This window comes from Sminthopsis crassicaudata, chromosome 1 (assembly GCF_048593235.1).
Source record: "Sminthopsis crassicaudata isolate SCR6 chromosome 1, ASM4859323v1, whole genome shotgun sequence".
Lineage (NCBI taxonomy): Eukaryota > Metazoa > Chordata > Mammalia > Dasyuromorphia > Dasyuridae > Sminthopsis > Sminthopsis crassicaudata.
This window is the reverse complement of record NC_133617.1, coordinates 673869578-673890404: the sequence shown is the minus strand read 5'-3', so window position 1 is coordinate 673890404 and position 20827 is coordinate 673869578. Positions and strand designations below refer to the sequence as shown.

General features: G+C 35.4%; 1 protein-coding gene across 8 annotated transcripts in view; it reads left to right on the top strand.

Moving 5' to 3' along the window:
* The window catches only part of POC1A (POC1 centriolar protein A), a 162580-nt gene that overhangs the window by 40796 nt on the left and 100957 nt on the right, over positions 1-20827 (top strand). For all 8 annotated transcript variants that reach the window (XM_074283412.1, XM_074283404.1, XM_074283405.1 and 5 more), the window contains exon 8: positions 19522-19590. In XM_074283412.1, the coding sequence (XP_074139513.1) occupies positions 19522-19590 (69 nt within the window). The remainder of the gene's footprint in view (positions 1-19521; positions 19591-20827) is intronic.

Sequence of the window (20827 nt, the reverse complement as noted above, 5' to 3'; positions counted from 1 at the left end):
TACTGTAATTGCAAAAGTAGTGAAGAAGAGGGCTAGGACTAGAGGCCATCCTGGGTGGGGTTTTTCTTGTTTTGTTTGTAGATTGCTAAGTTACCAATAAAAGGACCAAGAATGGCTTTTGAATACTACATTGGACATCTCTTATCAAGTTGACATCAAAATGTTAATGATGACTCTTTTTAATCTTGTCATTCAACTAACAATTTTGAACCTATCTAATTGTCTATTCTGTGTAATTTGCAAATTTTTTTCCCTACAGAATAACAAGGTACTTTGTTGAATGTTTTGTTAAAATTTAGGAAAATTATAGTAGTGGCACTTTTTTGGTCCACCAGTTTAGTAACTCAATAAAGGAAATGAGATCTGTCAGACATGACCAGTTCTTCCTCTCTTGTGAATCCTTTTTTTTTGGATAGAGATTCACTAAATTTCTCTTACCATTGTAGACATTTTCCAGAAATCAAAAGTTGGGCTTGTTATTCTATAATCTGTAGACTTTTATTATTGCCCCTTTTTTTTTGAAAATTGGGACATTTTGTCCCTTTTGGTCCTGTAGTATATCTCCTGGGCTCCAAGATCTTTTAGGTATTCCTGAGAGTGGCCCAGCTATCTTATTCCCTGAAGAAAAAGTAGAGAAAAAAGAACACTTCCCTATGACTTCCTCGGGAATTTAGGGACCCAGAGGTCTAGGATTTGGGCACTGTAGGAGTTTGAGGAGTTTTAATGAGGAAGTCATTAAAAGGAACCTAATGTCATAGAATCCTAGATCCAGAGTGGAAAGTTCCATCATCTACCCTTCAGTTCAATCTTTGAAACTAATGATGGAGCTGAGATGCATAGGGGCTTAGGGACTTCACTAAGGTCCCCCAGGATATGAACATATGCCAGAAGCAGGATTTGGACTAAGGTCTTTTGATTCCAGAGCAATGTAGAACCTTTATGACCCTTTAATGTTGTAATTAGATATGACTTAAACATTAGCATCTTTGTCTCTTTCTGCCTCTGTTGTGATCATCACTGGAGAAATGGAAGGGCCACAATTTCTGCAAGGTTCCCAGTAGATTTTCAGGTTGTTTTCTTCACAACAATCTTGTGAGGGAGGAACATAATAAAGTATAATGAAATGTAGCTGGCCCAAGGTCACACAGCATCAGAAAATGTGGGAACTAAATTGGAACCCATATTAGATTCCGTATCTAATGTTTTCTCTCTCCATCCCTTCCTCCTCCTGTCCCCAAATATATACTGTTCTGCTTCTGTGTAACCCAAATGAGAAGGATTGGGAGTGAATTGGAGATTGTTTCTGGGTTTTTGTAGTTTTTCCTTTTCCTCAGGTCCTGGTTGAATTCAGGTGGGCATATTTCATGCAGTGTCCTATGGCTAAATGTGAGCCCAGGCTGCACAATGAAGTCTGTAACATATGAACTCTAAAGGAAGAGTGGCTAAATTTGCCAATTTCTAGGCTCTGAGGCTAGCCCTAAAAATGAAGGTCAGCTCAGAATTGCAAATGACTTTTTTTTTTCTTCTATCTTCTCAAAACAACATCTTCTTGCTCTTAAAAAAAAAATAAAATAAAAGACAGATTGCCAGTAAGATTGGTCATGGCACTTGAGCTAGTTTTGAATAGGTTTGGTATTGGTATTTACTGCTGGCAGTAGTTGAAAGTTTTTCAGTCCCTGGAGGGGTTCTTGAAATAGTCAGCTATGACTCATTGTTTGGGTAACTGTATTGAGACAGATCATGGATGAGGAAGAATTGTTGTGTGGAGAGAGAGGGATTATGATAATGGAGAGAGAAAGAGCACCATCTCCTCCAAGTATAGGATTCTTTTGTACTTATAATGATGGAGCATGCAGATTCTGGTATGAGAGCCTAGAAGACAAGAAAATATTCTCATAATGGGTGTGGGGAGTGGATTAGGAAATTTAGGTAAAATGAGTCAAAACAGAGGAATTTAAATCAGCTCTATGGCACAGTGGATAATAGAGAATTGGATTTTGGAATCAAGAAGACAGGAGTTCTAATTATACCTCAAATATTTATTTGCTCATGGTATGATTGTGACAAGTGACTTCTCCCAATCTATTTTATCATTTATAATATGAAGAGGTTGGATTTAATGTCTCTTCCAAATCTAAATCTATCATCTTATAAGTATTTTCATACCAAAAATTGTCATGTATAATAATAATTTTTGATATATAATTTTATAGGAGAAAAATATTACTATTACTGCAATGTATCCACAGAACAGTGTTTGGAAAATGCTGACATAGGAGATTGATCTTTATAGCATATTAGCACTATGATGGTCCCTTGTATGTTTGGCAGACTTTTTATATTAACAGAGAGCTTTATTTAGCCAAAACAAGTCACTTAGCTTCCATGGTCTTTATTTGGCAACTCCAGGCCTGAAGTTTGTTGCTGTTTTTCCAGTGACAGAAACAAAAATTAAGGGGCTGATTGGATTATGCAATTTACTTGAATGATCTGAATCTCTAGTTAGTTGCATCACCCAGGGGGCTTGTGAGGATTTGTGACCATTGAGTGTCAGTTACCACAGTGGTTCTGTACAAAGTGCTACAGAATTCACAAAAGTAGGGAAAAAATGTGTGTGAGATCTATGGCAACATTAGTCACTCAAATGAACGGCTTGTTCTGAATACATTCTTGTGAGAGTTTGTGTAGGAGAATATTTTGGGTCCAGATTTCATTCTCACTCTGACAGCTAACTTCTGTTCTGGGAAAATTACTTCTAACTATAGTTTATAAAAGAAGGAAAGACTTGGTGTTCCTTCAAACATTGACTAGTTGGCATGTAGGGGATGTGTGTTACCAGCTGATGGGTCTCATTGTACTGAAGGAGAATGGCCAAGTTTTAATTGTAAGTCAGCTGGCCCATCACCCTGAGAGAGAATTAGAGACAGAAGCTCTTAGCGCTAATTTGATGGTTTGCAGCTGCTTTATCACATACTGTAGCTGCTTATTTTTACTCTGAAGAATCTTTCCAGTTGTGAAATCCTTTTATATCTTCATCCTTATGCATGAGACTCAAAATGGTACTTGAGCTGTTTATCTAGATGGCAGTGCTTTCATTTTTTGTTCCAGGAAGGTATTGATGTCACAAGGGAAATAAACAGTCTCCTATCAGACACTTCTTTTTGGTTGGTCAAGGGCAGTATCCTGTGACAAACTCTGACCTGGTTTAGAAGAAGGAGGAGAACATACCATAGAAAGAATGGCTGGGAGGTACTTTTTGGGTGGTCAGCCAAGAAAAGAAAAGACTTATAGGGACACTTGATCACTCTCTTCAAATATCTGAAGGATAGACTTGTTACGCTTGTCCCAGATGATAAACAAGGAGCAGTGGATGCCAGATAGAGAAGTACATTTTTTCTCAGTTTGAAAAAAGCTTCCTAACAATGAACTGACCCAAAGTGGAATGCTGTGCTTCATGAACTTGAATTAAGGTCAAGCAAGTACTCTGATGTTATAGAGAAACTTGGTTAGAAGTTAAGTCAGATGGCTTCTCAAGTTCCCCCTAAGTTTAAGATTCTATGATTATGATGAAATAAAAGTGACTCTTTAGAGGGTTTCTCTTGGCCAATGGGGATACAATTTTTATTTTGCTTATATTCCTCCATTTGTGAAATAAGCAGAACCTAGTCCTAGGGGGTTAAAAACCAGTAGGAAGAAGACAGGTGAGTCTGCATGGATCCTGTGCAGGTCTTTACCATTCTAATTATTTAAGGCCTTTTGAGTCAGAAGAATAGAATAGAAGCCACTATTTGGAAAGAACTCTTTGGAGAAAGTGGTTCTGTGAATCCAAGAAGTTAGATCCATATAATTTCATTATGACTCCTATCTTTTGTTCTATATGGGAATACTGCATGAATTTTGGCCTCTCCCATGAGAAAGCATGTGTGTGGGGGAAGAGATATGTCTTTGTCCTTACAGTTTAAAAAAAAATCCTTCATGATTGTTCATTTGATAGTGTTATCTGTCTTTTATGTGTATTGGCACTCTTACCTTCTTTTACTGAAATACTTTTGCAGCCTGTGTGGAGGACCCATGAGAGCAGGGAAAGGGGCCTGGATGGGATGACTTCTGTGTTTTCTTTAAGCTCTAAATAGTGTGATTCTAAAAGGTGGCATTTAAATTGGACATTGAAGAAGGGGTAAATTTTTTTTCCCTTAAATATTCTCAGTAGTATTTTTAAAAATTATATGTAAATGAAGTTTTCAACATTTATTTTTGAGTTCCAAATTTTTTTTCTTCCTCTCTCCTTTTTTTCCCCAAGATAGCAAGAAATTTGACATAGGTTATACATGAAAAGCAAACCAAAAAAAAAAAAGGTGAAAATAGTATGCCTTGATCCACATTCAGTCTCCATAGCTCCCTTTCTAGATGCAGATGGAATTTTCCATCCCAAGTCTATTAGAATTGTCTTGGATCACTGCATTGCTGAGAAGAGATATCTATCATAATTAATCAACATATAATCTTGATGTTACTGTGTAAAATATTTTCTGGTTCTGCTCACTTTACTCAGCATCAGTTCATGTAAGCCTTTACCAGCTTTTCTGAAATCACCCTGTTCACTGTATTTTATTTTTCCAAATACATATATAGTTTTTTTTAAACATTCAATTTTATAAAACTGTGTTGCAAATTTTTCTTCCTCCCTGCCTTACTTTCCCGCTTCCCAAAACAAAAAGCAATCTGATATAAGTTAATATATGCAATTCTTTTAAACATATTTACATATTTGTCCTGTTGTTCAAGAAAAAAATCAGACAAGAAGGGAAAAAACCATGACAAAGAAAAAGCAAGCAGACAAATAGCAACAACAAAAGTGAAAATAACTATACTTCCATCCACATTCAATCTCCATAGTTCTCTCTGGATTCAGATGGCATTTTCCTTCTTAAGTCTATTGGAATTGCCTTGAGTTACCACATTATTGAAAAGATCGAAGTCTATCACAGTTGATCATCACATAATATTGTTTATACTATGTATAATGAGCTCCTGGTTCTGCTCACTTCATTCAGCATTAGTACACGTAAGTTTTTCCAAGCTTTTCTGAAAGTTGGCCTGCTCATCATTTTTTATAGACCAATAGTATTCCATTACATTCATATACCATAACTTATGCAACCATTCCCCTGCTGATTCGCTCAGTTTCAGTTCTTTGCCACTACTAACTGGCTTGCTACAAACATTTTTTTACATGTGGGTTTTTCCCCTTTTTTCTGTTTTTTTTTGGGGGGGGGATACAGACCCAGTGGTAGCTTAATGGTTCAAAGGGTATGCACAGTTTTAAAGGCCCTTTGGGCATAGTTTTAAATTGTTCTCCACAATGGCTGGATCAATTCACATTAGTTTTTCCACATCTGGAGGGGTAATGGATCAAACAAAGCACTCTTTTCTGGGCCAAAGTTCAGACCACAAAATGGAGATAGCCTATTTTAACTAACTGTGCTCCATAAAAGAATTACAATAGTTATTTGACTTGTACCTACAGTTATTTGTCTCATCAAATCAAAGCCCCACTTCTAGAAGCAGACACTGAATCCTCTTCATACTTCACAGAGCCAAAAGGCACTTTTAATACTATCTCCACTTTAGAAAGTGTTTTTTATACTTAAAATACATTAACCTCATTTAACTCTAGGGTTTTTCCTTATGGTGAGATATCAAAAACTATCTGCTGACAGATCTGTCAAGTGTCCAGCAATACCTCTAATCATTCCATGACTAAACATCCAAAGCCAAAAGTGAACAGCTACCAAGTAGTTCATTCATTTGGTTTTTAATTAAGTTCCATATTATCATGTTGCCTTTTTGTTTGTCCAACTCTCCAGCTCATTTTACAGATGAAAAAACTGAGGCAAACAAGGTTAAGTGATATGCCTAGCTAGGATCATCTAGCTAATAAGCTCTGAGATCAGATTTGAACTCAGGAAGATGAGTCTGTCTGACTCCAAATGCAATCATCTGCTTGTTATACCCCCTAGATGCCACATCACATATGCTTATGTGCTGTTTAACAAAAAAAAAAAAAAAAAAAAAGACTAAATATAGTAATATCCTTAAGCAAAAAGGCATCTGAACTTGAAGCTACCAGCAAAGATACTTTTTCAAAATCTAGCTTAAAGGGGCCTTTATGGAAAGATTTGCTGACCTTTTCTTATGATTCCCACATATAGACATACCTCCAGTTCTTCCTTCCTAACACCTCTTCTCCAATCTCCATGCCTTTCCACCGGTCACTTTTCTTCACTCCCTTTTCTTCCCCTACTCCTCCCCTCTTCAATTCCACCTCTAGGAATCTCTTGTTTCCTTCCAGATTCAAGTACCCCATGTGGCTGTCTTCAACAATGAGATGATTCAAACCAATTCCAATTGTTAAGTGATGGAGAATCATCTACACCCAAAGAGAGCAACATGGGAGTTGATTGTGGACCACAACATAGTATTTTTAGTTTCTGTTGTTGTTTGCTTGCATTTTGTTTTCTTTCTCAGTTTCTTTTTCTTCTTGATCTGATTTTTCTTGTGCAGCAAGATAATTGTATAAATATGTATACATATATTGGATTTAACATATTTAACATGTATTGACCACCTGCCATCTAGAGAATGGGGGGAAGGAGGGGAATAGAAGGCTTTGCAAGGGTCAGTGTTGAAAAATTACCCATGCATATGTTTTGTAAATAAAAAGCTTTAATTAAAAAAAAAAAAAAAATTTAAGTACCCTATTTTACATGATCCTTTCCTGATCCCAGCGGTTAATGCCCTTGCTTGAAAAAATTTACAACAAAGGCTTTCTTTGAGTCACAAAACTTTTAAAAAACATACCTTCAAAGGAAACACAATTTGGGTATAAATTCAACTAGAATATCTGGAAGAGATAAAGGAAGAATTTCTTTTCTTTTTTTTTTAATGTTAAAATATATGTTGCTGCACATGAAAAATCATATCAGGAAGAAAAAAAAAAACTGAGAAAGCAAAATGCAAGCAAACAAGAAAAAGAGTGAAAATGCTAAATGTTGTGGTCCACACTCAGTTTCCATAGTCCTCCCTCTGGGTATAGATAGTTCTCTTCATCACAAGATTATTGGAACTGATCTGAATCATCTCATTGAGAGTCACGTCCATCAGAATTGATCATCATATAATCTTGTTGTTGCTGTGTACAATGTTCTCTTGATTCTGTTTATTTCACTTGGCATTAATTCATGTAAGTCTCCCCAGGCCTCTCTTAAAATCATCCTGCTCATCATTTCTTATAGAACACTAATATTTAAAGGAATAATTTTTTAAAAGAAATTTTTTTGAATGCAAAGGATATATAAAATATTCTTGAAGTACAAAGAATTGGAATTTGAGCAGGTGTCCATCAAATGGAAAATTAATAAACAAATTGTGAAAAGATCAGAGAAAGCTTCCTGGAGGAGGTAAAATTTTTAGCTGGAGAAGGATTTTAGCAGAGGCATGGAGGATAATTTCTGCAAATGACTAATGCAAGGATATGGAAGTAGAAAAAGGACTGATGTTGTTTTGAAATGACAATAAGTGGATTTTTATTTTCCCTTCTCCCATTTTGGGGGAGAGGAAAGGCCTTAAAAATAGCCTGGAATTTTTCTAGCTTATCTGAATCATATAGTTTTTTGTTTTTGTGTCTTTTCTGGAATAGCCAGCTTTTTGTCTAAATTCTCTTCTGGTCATTGCTTAAACAGACCTTGAAATGTCACCTCCAGGAAGTGGCAATGGAGTGGCAGAGCAGTAGTGATCTCTAATCTGTATTTCTGATCTGTTGTTACTTTGTTGACTGTACCCAGCAATTTGTTTTTTTCTGGGTTTTGGTTCAAGTTGTGTTCTTCTTATGCCTACCCTTTCTCTGCATGTTACTGTGGGGTGTTCTTAAGAGTATAATCCCTGAGAAGACAGTGACTATGCCTGCTATGTGCTTTTTTTTATGTTGATTGGCACTCCTGAGTTTGCAAATAGTTAACACTTTGTAATTGCTGATGACATTTGTATTTTTTATATCTCAGAGTAGGAGTCAGCCAGATTTGTATTGCCTAGTAAACTAAGAATGATCTTTACATTTTAAAATAAAGTCTTTTTAAAAACACAAAAATCATTCTTAGATTAAAAAAATGGGAGTAGTTGCAGTTTTCTGGATTCTTTTGTAATGCATCTCTCCTTGTGGAATATAATAGAATTCACTTAAATTCAGCACATATTTACAGATATGTTATTGACAGAGTACTGTGGTGATACAGACATAAGATGTCAAATATAATGCAGAATAGTGTAGCAGGCACACGAGAGAAAGGACAGAAAAGTGAGAATTCACTTGCTTGGGAAATAAAAGAAGATTTGAAGGAGATGTTTTAATTGGGTCTTGGAGGAGAGGCTGAATTTTGGCAGGTATAGCTGTAGTGTAGGGAGGGGAGGATAAGGTATGGAGATTTAATGAAGTATATTTGTATTGTAGTAGTGAAGAGTATAGTGAGTAATAGTAGAGAAGTGTTTTAGGAGTAAGGTATTAAGGTTCAAAAGATAGATCAGGGCCAGATTTTGGAAGGTTTTGAATGCTAGACTGAAGATCTTGGCTCAGCCATTTTGAGGGATTGGTTGTGGCATGCTGAGAGCCATACTTTAGAAAAAGACCAGTCTGGGAGTAGTGTGAGAAAAACTGGAAAGAGGAAAAAATGAAAGCAATTAAGATCAATTAAGAGGTGATTTCAATTGTTTGGAAAGGAAGATATAAAGGAATCAATGTGAGAACTGTTGGGAAAGATTATCAACAGAATTTGTCATTTGAAAGGTTTCAAACTTGGGTGACTGCTGAAGGTAGGGATGGCAGAAGGAGATGGTTTTGTCAGGTCAGAGATGGGTGGAGATGATGAATTTGGTCTTGGACCTGTCGAGTTGGATATATTGGCAGGAATTCTGGTAGGAGTCTTTGGAAATTCAAACTGAGAACTCTCTAGGAATTGGCTTTCAGGAGCAGATTGCAAGAAATGAAAGGAAGAGGATAAGAAAATAAAGGCTAGGGGAGTGAAGAATGATCTTTCTAGAAGGAAAGGTAAAAATGGGCTGCAGACAGTTCAGCAGTAGGAGCAGAGAAGGCAGCATTTGCTTGGTAAGACTTGATAGAAAAGATAGAAGAATATCAGAGCTGGAAAGAAATTTAGAAGTGATTTAGAGAACCAACCCCTTAATGTGTCTGCTGTAGAAACAGACCTAGAGAAATTATTCAGCATCATAGGTTAACAATATCTTGGAGATCTCACCTGAGCAAAAATTCTGATACCCTTTTTTATCAGTTAGAACTGGAAGTAATAGACTAGAAACATGGATTTATTTATTTTGGGGCATGAAATATAATATAGAATCATAGCCATTTGTTTCAGTCTCATGGAGCTATTTGTAAGAGAGTGGTGGGTGGTAGGTGGTGGGAGGAAGTTAAATTTGGTGTTCCAGTTGTGTCTTCGGTTGCTTGTTCACTTAGACTCTATATGGCCATAGAACTGGATGCATTGTGTTGTAAAAGTGATTTTCACATAGTTCACATGTTTAGCTGTTCTAGCATAAAGGTTACATTGTACTGGCATGAACTCTTTAGAATGTCCCAGCCTACCCTGGGAACCCTTTCCCCACCCCAAACCTTGCTCTTACCTTCCCCTGTTTTGAACATTTACCTGCTTTCATCAGCATATGTTTACTTTTGCATGTGTCTCTTCTCTTTTGAACTATAAACTCTGCAGGGGGTGACGGTAAGGGAACATGTCAAAATAATCTGTGTACTCCCCACAACCTTGGTGCACAGAAGGAACTCAGGAAGTATTTGTTGAATGAATGAATGAATGGCCCAGAATGGTCCATTTTGTTGTAATGCAACATTGTTACTATGAGACTTTCTATTATCACAAAGCATGGAGATGAAAGCAATGCTTTTGGTAAAAAGTAATACTTTTGAAGAGGCTTGGGTTCCCCCCTTCCTTCCCCCTCTTCCCAATTCCTGAGTCTTTTGTCCTGTTGTTTTTTCTTTGAAGAATTGGTCAGTAGTTTGGGTAAATTTCTTTGGGCAGGTTGTTTGGGGTGTTAGGGAAAGGTCAGAAGAATTGAAAGGTAATAACTACCTGGCTACAAGTCCAAATGCTGATCCATTTTGGAGCAGCTCAGCTCTCTTTTCTTTCTCTGCAATGCAAATGTTCCAGAGAGAGTGTTGTGCCATCAGGGATCAGAGAAAGCATCTACATACACTAGATTATTCCTGGTTGAGAATTCATTGCTTTAAAGTTGTCTCAAATACACAGTTACTATGAGTTATCTGCTACTCAAGACATGGCTGGTTTGAAATGTTCTGGCAACTGGCAAGACTGAAGAACCACTTCTTTAAAAAGTGGGGACTGAGGAAAGCAGGAGAGAGTGAGTGATGATGTAAGGGGTTATTTTGAGATGAAGAGAATGGTAAAAGAGAGCTCAGGTTTGAATACCCTTAATTTTTTCAAAGTGGAAAAGTCCACAGCTGACAGAAATGGGAAGAGAGAGAGGAGTGTTGAGAAGGGAAGGAAAAGTTCTGGAATAGCTTCTTTGAAGAGGGAGATAGGTAATGAGTTAGGGAGAAATTAGAATTAAAATTAAAATTACTGTCTTTCTACAGTAGGGGCCCAGTTAAGATTGTAGTGTACTTAGGGAGCACAATTGTGAAACTTCTAATTGCATGCAGCACTTTTGAGTAAGAGAAGAGGATGAGAATGGTGGAAATAATAATCTAAGGCCAAGGTTTGGTGGTGATGGAACAAGGGAACAAGGGGTTCAAAAGCAGAGGATGATGTAGAGTAGAAATGGCCAACTATTGGGTTGATTTTGGAGAGGGAAAGAAAATGAAGTCAAAGTGGAGGTAATGGTCTGAGAAAGAATGGAATTAAAAGGAAATTATGATAAAGTAATATCAAGAGCTTCTTTCTATTTGATTAGTAGAATACCTCTGGGTATTGGTGAAATTGAATGTGTGATCATCACTATAAGTGGCTGAATGGAGTGAAAGAAGAGATTTTAGGATTTAAGGAGGTTGAGGAATTAAGAGATTAGAGAGTTTGAAAGAATATTGGTGGATATTCAAGCCCCTTAGTAGAAGAAGTTGGGGGAAAAAAGGAAGATGGCAAGTTTAAGAATAGAAGCAGAATGATCTGGAAGTTGGTACAACCATTATAAATTGTCTTGCATAGAAAATTTTGCTGAGTAAATGTCAAAGGAAGAAAGATTGCTGAATAATGCAGAAAAAAAATAAATCTTGACAGTGAGTCAAAAAAAGAAGTGGAGTTCATTAAGTGTGACTTTTTTTCTTTAGAAAATTAAATTTTTTTTATGAGATTGCATGCCATCTAGGGGAGGGACTAGAGGGAGGGAGGGGAAATCTGGAAAAATGAATACAAGGGATAATGTTATAAAAAATTACTCATGCATATATACTGTCAAAAATGTATAATTATAAAATTAATAGAATTTAAAAAAGAAAATTAAATTTTTTTATTGAACTAAACAAATAATGGAAAAAGAAGATTGTACATGAAATTGAATATCTGTAACACTATTTTAAAAGATATTTATTAAATTTAACATAATAGGACTAACATTATCCAGCTTATCTTTATCATCTGAATTTCTCTGCTCTGCTGTTTATCCGTTTATAATGTTTCATGAAAGCTCTTTCTAATTTTTTTTTTCATTATTCATTCCCTTCTACAAATTCCTCCATTCCCAGCATTCCCCCCCCCCCAAAAAAAAAAAAAAACTCTCCCTTTGTAATAAATGAGTTTAAGCAAGCCAGATTAAATTCATATATTGGTTGTGTCTAAAAACAGGTCTCTTCTTTCATATCTAGTCTTAATAGCTTTCTGCCAAGATAAAGGAACCATAATTCATCATTAGTCTTCTAAAGTAGTGCTGGTCATTGGATTCATTAATTCTTAAGTCTTTGAAAGTCATTTTCCTTTATGTTACTGTTGTCATTATATAACTTGTTTTTTTGATTCTCTGAGGGTCTTTCAAATTTCCCTTAATTGCCTTTCATCATTTTTTATGGTACAATTAATATTACATTACATTCATAATGCCATTTATTCAAGCATTTCCCAGTTGAAAGACATCAACTTTATTTGCAGTTCTTTGCTACCACAAAAAAGTAGTGTTCTAAATATTTTTAAAAATTTATATTCATTGTAAATGGAATATTATTGTTCTATAAGAAATGACAAGCAAGCTGATATCAGAAAAGCATGAAAAGATTTACAAGAACTGATGCTAAGCGAAGTGAGTAGAACCAAGAGACCATTATACATACCAGCAATAAGACTCAGTGATGGATTTGGCTCTTTTCAACAGTGAGGTGATTCAGAGTAATTCCAGTAGACTTATGATCGAAAGTGCCATCCACGTCTAGAAAGAGAACTCTGGAGACTGAATGTGGATCAAAGCATAGTACTTTCACCTTTTGTGGTTGTTTGCTTGTTTTGTTTTGTTTTTTTCCTTGTGTTTTTTTCTTTTCTTTCACCTTTTGATCAGACTTTGATCTAGTGCAGCATGATAAATGTGAAAATATGTTTAGAAGAATTGCACAAATTTAACTTATACTGAATTGTGTGCTGTCTATGGGAGGGGTGGAAAGGATAGAGGGAGAAAAATTTGGAGCATAGGGTTTTGCAAAGATGAATATTGAAAACTATCTTTGCTTATATTTGGAGAAATAAAAAGCCTATTAAAACTAAAAAAAGTATTCATTTTAAATAAATATAAAACAAACAAAAAACACTACCATGAATATAACAGAACACAAGAGAAAATTCAATATAAAATAACCTTCCATTTAAAGAAAACTTTTATGATAAATACTATATTTTGTTTTTAAAGCTACCTGGCTTTTTTTTTTTTTTTTTTTTTTTTTTGCTTCCTTGCAGATTTTCTTTTATTCTCTGCTGTGAACTTTTTACTTAATTTTGCAAATATTTTTGTATGTTTGATTAATTTTTATTTCTTTGACCACTTCTGTGGGGAAGTCAATAGACCATGGCCTATTCTTAATGAAATCATATTAGGTTTTATTGATCCTAGATTATTTTTTAAAGGCCTCATGGAGCTTTTAGAATTTTACTAGAAATAGAAGTGAAATATACTGGTATATAACTTGTAGACTTGATCTTTCTTTCTTTCCTTTGAAAATTGAGAACATTTACTATTTTCTATGCCTATGACACCTATCCCAATTCACCATGATCTTTTAGTGATCACTAACAATGACCCAGAGATAATATTCTCCAATATTTTTGATCCTCTTGAATATCATTTATTTGAGTCTGGTGATTTGATGTCCTTGAGGAGAGCTAGGTGTTTCAATTCTCTACTAGCTTTTGTTTTTTGGGGTTTTTTTGTCCTCCCTTGGAAGCAGAGTATGAACTATGAAGTTTTTTGTCATCATCTATATCCTTCAAGCAACCATTCATTCCTTTCTTTGGTCTTTTTTTTTGGGTTGTTTTTGACCTTAATGTTAATCTTCAAGCTCATTCTGAACTTTAACACAAAAATTCTTTGATAAAAATTGCTGGGAAAATCGAGCAGTTTGGTAGAAATTAGACTTAGATGAAACACATTGTGGAATAATTTATCTTTCCCACTTTATCCAACACTGAGTTCAGTTTGAGTCTTATTGTTTCAGAGACTTCTTTGTCTTTTCTTTTTCATTGATTTACCTCTAAATTTTTTAACAGTACCAGATACTTTTGGTAACTGCTGCTCTATAGTATAATTTTGTGAGGGATAGAAAATCCTATCCAAAAATGATTACTCAGAGATTACTCATAGAAAAGCAGAATTATTTATTAGAATCTCCAGAAGCAGACCCCATCCTGATCTGTGAGCCAAATTCACAGCAGGAGAGAGCCACTCCCTTGAAAATGTTCACAGCTTTTATACATTTCAGACAAAGAACCTCCAAAATCCCATCCTTCACGTGTTGTGATTGGTCATACAAGTCTGCACTCCCCTATTGGGTCAGTGGAATGCAGCAGACAAGGTGATATACAGCCTCTTCGGCCATGTATATGTTCCCAATTCCTTCTTTGGACAATGGAATGTAGCTTAGGCCTTCACATGACTGGGGCCTATAGGTCTGGTTCACGTTAGCTAGCAGTCTCTGATCAATATGTGCTTATTTCTTCATCATATCTTACTCCACACAATTTGAAGTTTAGAAGCACTTTCCCCTTTCATACTTCTTTTCATCATTTTCTTGATTTTCTAGATCTTTTGTTTTTACAACTTAATTTTATTATTATTAAATTCTACAAAGTAATCCATTTGGTAATTTGGTATAGTATTAATAATAATTTAGTTCAACTTAACCACAAGCATTGAATATTCCCTAATTATTTATTTTGTTATTTATTTCTTTAAGAGCACTTTGTAATTGAAACTGCAAAATTTTTTTGTGTATTGATTACCAGATATTTTTTTTGTTGTTGTAGAGTTACTTCAATTGTGTCTGACTTTGTGACCCCATTTGGGGTGGTTCTTGGCAAAAATGCTGGAGTGGTTTTCCATTTCCTTCTCCAGCTCATTTCACAGATGAGGAAACAGACAAACAAGGTTAATAAATATATGGGATTTACTTTTCTATCATTGCTTTTTGTATTATGTTGTCGTTATATAGAAAAGCTGTTGATTTTTGAGGTTTTATAGTCTGCAAATTTGTTAAAGCTATTCTCTCAATCTTTGTTGGTTCCCTGGGGTTTTCATTATATCACTAGCAAATAAGGATAGTTTTTTCTCCTCTTTACTTATCTCTATTCTTTTGTTTTTTCTTTTTGTCTTATTGCTATTGCTAGTATTTCTAGAACTGTATCAAATAATAATGGAGAGAGTTGGCATCATAGCTTTACCTCCATATTTTTGGGAAAGAGTCTAGTATATTCCCATTATATATAATGCTTCTTTTGAGTTTAGCTAGATTTTTAAAAATGATATTTAAAAGATTCTCTCTATTCTTATATGGGAGTATGCTATTTTTGTTAGATTATTCAAGTGAGAAACACATTATAGCTGAGATTTTTCTATTCCTGACTCAGAAGTACTTATTTGATTATTGGCCTTTTTTTTTTTTTTTTTTTTTTTTTTTTTTTTTTTTGTAAACTGGGCATTCTTCTACAGACTAGGTAGCTCCTGGTAACTTCTATGTCATTATCACCCAAGGTTTTAGATAGAATGAAGAGATTTTGCAATAAAAACTTTTACTGATTTCAAAAATATCTTTTCTAGGTAGTGTCCCATTTTTACACCCTGTTTATTGAAATCCAGCATGTACTTGATTCAAGGGAACAGACTGTTTGTAAATAGGGTCAGTCATATATAGTCTTTCATTGCTTATCTCTCTTTGGAATGGATTCCTACCACTGCTATGAGACAGGCTATGATATCCCCTTTGAAATAACCCCCATTTATATGGGGCTGTGGTGTTGGGGATGATGATGATGAAGATATCTAATATTTATGTAATAACTTTAAGGTTTATGAACACTTGCCTATTTGTTAAATTTCTAGCAGAGTACTAAAATACTTAGAAGTATAAAATGGATATGAGCTTTTATGATCATCTAAATACAGTATTTGCTTATCCAGTGACTTAGAAAGAATGGATCTGAAGTGCTTATAGTACTGCATTTTTTACCAAACAGTAGCATTGAAGAGGTTTTGGTATTGCTGTCTTTTCCTCTCTATTATATTCCTCCATTAACAAACATTGTTTCTTGGCATGTTACAACAGGGATTGGGAACAACATACCTGGTCTTGTTTGAATAATGGCAAAATGGGATTACCCTGCAGTGACAGAGAAGATCTTTTTCGACCCCTATTAATTCTGCTAACGTCCCTTCTTTAATTCATATTTCTCCTGTATGTAACTTAGTGGTACATATTTGTTTGCTTCAGGGACTGTCTTTTGCCTCTTTTTGTATCCCCAAAACTTAGCACAATGGCTGGCATATATTAGATGTTTAATGCTTATTGACTTATTAGATTGGTCAAGTACTGGCTCTTTAGGTGACAATATTTTAGTTTCTGAGTGCCTGTCCTAATTGGTCCGGGGAATATATTAAATCCTTCATTCTGAAAGATTATATAAAAATATAGAATGTCAACCCAACGTTGGAACTCTTATTGCCTCTGTATTTGAAAACTAATTTCTATTGCCTACAGAAGTGGGGATGTGTACTTGATTCTTATCATATTTCTCCAGACAAGTGCACTGCTTTTTTTCTAATACTTATTATTTTTTTCAAAGAACTTAATTGCATAGTATATGACCAATTTGGTAAACATTTCAGTAGTCAGGAATGAATTTAGTAACTCACGGTTTTAGTTTCCCTCAAACATTAGAGCACTTGACCTCTCTTGCTGAACCCACTCAGCAGGGACCAGAATGTAGAGCTCTACCATCAAATGTTTGTTGATTTAGGCTCACACTTTTTTTTTTTTTTTTTTTTTTTAATGCGCAATCAGCTCTTAATTGGAGAGTCATGGAATTTGGGTAACTTCTTTTTAAAAGTTAAAAAAAGAAAAAAAAGCCAAGTAGCTATAGTTGTGGGTTGGTCCAGGCAGAGTCTCAGTTTCTGCTGGGCTACTTTGGGAACTTATGTGATTCTCCTAGAACATCTAGCTTACGGTTGGCCTCCCCAAATAGAATATGATCCTGAAACTTATCAAAGAATTCCATTTGTTTTCTTATCTCCTTCTCATTGTGATTCTACTCTTGAAACTTTGTTTCTAGACATAATGTACCTAGCTTGACATTTTGTGGTCACAGTTGAGTGCTGTTAGGCAAGGAACTGAACTCACAAATATTTGTTTAGTGATTTGTTGTTACTGAAACCTCTTAGAAACTAATCACTAGTTAAAAACTTGTGCTAAGGTAATCTTTTATTTAGGCTTCTTATTCTTTTTTCTTTTTAACTTCTCCACCCTGCTTCTCTTCCTAATTACATATTTCACTGTGTGCCCAGTTTTCCATTTGTATGGATAACATGATGAAATGAAAAGTCTGTCAGACTGGAAGGCACATTTGAAATTGACTTGTCTCCTGGTCTGATTTTTCCATATCTGTGAGGAGAATTCAGTGAAAGAATTATCAAAAGCATATATAGCTATTATTACAGTGGTACTTGTTTCTAACAAAAACATGACTGTCCACATACATCTGATCTGGGATTTTCCAGTGGAAGAAGTGTTCTAGATTCTCTCCTAACCTTGGGTGTGAATAGTGAAGTTCTCCCATAACTCTTCTACTTGCCACTTGAGGACAGCCTCCTTAGCAACAGATGTATGGGAGGCATCTCTGCTTTCATCCAGCTTTGGTACCCACTCTCTTTAGGCTTGTAGTTAGAGAGAGTAGGATATTGTTGGCATTGTGGTTCCACAGACAGTTTTGAAATCATTTAGTGAGAAGTGGGGTAGCTATATTTGAACAGTCTAAAATTATGGATACTTGTGGCTCTTTCCAGAATACTACCTTGTGACATTCCATTTCTTTTTAACTAAAGAGTCCAACTTTCAAATGCCTTGTTATTCTCCAGTGCCAGCTATTACTCAGAATAATCTCAGAGATGCTTAAGAGGTGAAAATATTCCTAGAGTCAGAAGTGTTAAGCTCAACATTGTAGGAATAAATAACAACAGTGTATTTGGGAAAAATAAGGCTATTTTGGGGAATGTCCCTAACCTTAGAGGTTGGTATCAAGGAGAGTAACCATGTCTTTCTTCATTTCCTCTGTCAGATACTGAAGCTTAGGTCTTCCTCTTCTATTTGTTCTAACTGGCCAAGCTAGAGATGGGCTAGCTAGCTGTGTACTTGGGTGAACTTTGTTTCAATTCCCTATGCAACCTGGAAAATTGATTAAAAAAAAAACAACAACATTCCTTTTCATATTTAAGCACTTCTTATCCAGAGTATCATTCCTATTATTAAAGAACATGTGAGGGGATAGGGGAAAGCAGTTAAGAAAAGCTCATCAACATGTCAAGCAAAATATGAAGTCTTGAACTAGAGTATAGCCTGTGTTAGTAGAAAAGAGGACAGAAATATTGCAAAAGGAGAAATGACAATTTACCAGTTGATTAAATATGCTGAATGAGGAAGAAGGAAGAGTCAGTGTTAATATTAAGACTTAGGTGACAGGATATTATCTCTGGCTCAAATGGGAAGTTTTGAAGAGAGTAAGGGTTTTGTTTTGTTTTGTTTTTTAAGATGGGATATAAATTCGGGTTTTGGACATGCTGAATTAAGGATGTCTACAGAGTACTGACTTTGAAATAGCCAGTACGCAGTTGAGATGTGAGACAGAGAACTGCATAGATATCATTTGCAAAGGCCTTAGGCTTTACCAAAGAGTTAATAGAAGTAGATGTTCTTTTTTTGGAGGGGAGGGAATTTTATATATATATATATATATATATATATATATATGTATCTACATGTGTGTGTTGTGTGTGTATAAAATTAGAGCTTTTTATTTTCAAAACATATACGTGGGTAATTTTCTTCCTTCCTTCCTTCCTTCCTTCCTTCCTTCCTTCCTTCCTTCCTTCCTTCCTTCCTTCCTTCCTTCCTTCCGGGGTTAAGTGACTTGCCCAAAGTCACACAGCTAGGAAGTGTTAAGTGTCTGAGACCATATTTGAACTTGGGTCCTCCTGAATTCAGGGCTGGTGCTCTATCCACTGTGCCACCTAGCTGCCTCCTACATGGATAATTTTCAACATTCACCCTTGCAAAACCTTGTGTTCCAAATTTTTCCCCTCTCTTTCCCTCTCCCCTAGATGACAGGTAATTTCAATATATGTTAAACGTGTGCAATTCTTCTATATATATTTACACAAATATTGTGCTGCACAAGAAACACCAGATCAAAAAGGAAAAAAATGAGAAAAAGCAGGCAAATAACAAAAAGTGAAAATACTGTGTTGTAGTCCACATTCAGTTCTCACAATCCTCTCTCTGGGTGCAAATGGGTCTCTTCATCATAAAATCATTAGAGCTGGTCTGAATCATCTCATTGTTGAGAAGAGCCAAGAACTAGACATTCTTTAGACAGAAAGTTGTTAGAGATGGAAAAGGGTCTTTCGGAATAAGGATAGCTAATGTTTTGTGGACAACTCTTTATTTTGGCAGAGAGAGGAAGGGGACCGGAGGTGAGGGGCAGGGCAGAGGAAACAGGTAGATTACCAGCATTTTCCTGAAACTATGAATTATCCAAAGATCAGTTAAGAGATATATGGTAAGATGCCATCTTCACTTCCACTTCCACTTCCACTTAGTCCTGAGTGGAGAATTACTTATATTTTAAAGACTTTGTATTAATACTAGTTAACACAAACTTTTCTCATTTTCTTTGCATGTTATAATTTAGTGTGATTCTTTCTTTTTCTCCTCCTTCCCTCTCCATTCCTACCTAATAATAGGGACCAGCTACCTGTGTTGCCTTTTCAAGATCTGGGGAATTATTTGCTTCTGGAGGTGTTGATGAGCAAGTAAGTATAAATATCTGTCAGGCACGAAATTGCGTTATAGATGATGGAGCCATAACATTCTATTTCCTTCGTTTTTGGAGACCTGTGAATTATAAAATGAGGTGCATTCTCTTATTCAAAAAAATGTGATGAACGTCTAATCTTCTCCATTGTCTTTATTTTTGGTGGTTTCTTCTCCTTTGTGGTATGGAGGAAAAGTAAGTACTTGAATATAAATAGGATTTGATGGAACATGGCCAGTATAAAGATGGGAATTTTTAAATGTACGTTTAATTTTTCTTTTACATGCTACAGCCTTTGATATATATCTTAAAGTCATTAATATAAGCACCAACCTTGCAAGTATCCATAGCTTGATAATTTATTAAACTTGTAAAAGGTCCCCTTGTCTTGCAGCAGGGATGGGGAACATCTTACCTAAGGGCTGCTTAATAAGACCCAAGAAATCATTTGCTAAGGTAATTGCAAACGATGATGAGCTGAAAGCTAGGTACAACTTCCTACTGCTTGAGTTCTATAGATTGATAATTTGGAATGGCCTTTGAATGATATTATAAATATCCAAATGGCCCTTGGAAGAAAAAAGAATTCCCCCTGTCTTATAAACAGGGTTCTACTTGGTTATAATGGTTATGATAACATAATATAACAAGGATGAATTTAAGTTCCTATTGCCATTTTATTAGAAAGAAAAATGGAGACAGACATATTGTATGAGTAGTAAAAGGCACAGAGCTAGTTGTGAATTTGTTCTTGAGTCCACTGCTATGGCTTAAAGAATGAAGAGGACAAATATGGTGCTTTTCATTTCTTTTTCCATCAATAAACATTTATTAAGTACATTTATTATGCCAGCCATTGGGCTAAGGATACAAAAAGAAACCAAAGACAGTCCCTACTTTCAAAGGCCTTACAATCATGGGATAGGATTTTAGAACTGATCCACCTAAAACCTGGGCAGAGATTACTTTTCTGCTTTGTTTTTATTTTGTTTTTTCCTTGCCTAAACATAAATAGCCTGAAGCCACCTCATATACCTAGATATGTCTGGTAAAGTCTTATTCTGTAATTCTTGACTTTTTCAAAGCTAACAATCTCTTCCTCATTAGACCTATGCTAGTGATTGTTTTTTTTTTCAATTTCCCTAATGTCATAAGATTTGGTTTTTGATTGAAGTTTGCAAAATACTCTCAGAATGTCCTTAGACTGGCTGGCTGACATCCTTTTATTATGCAGA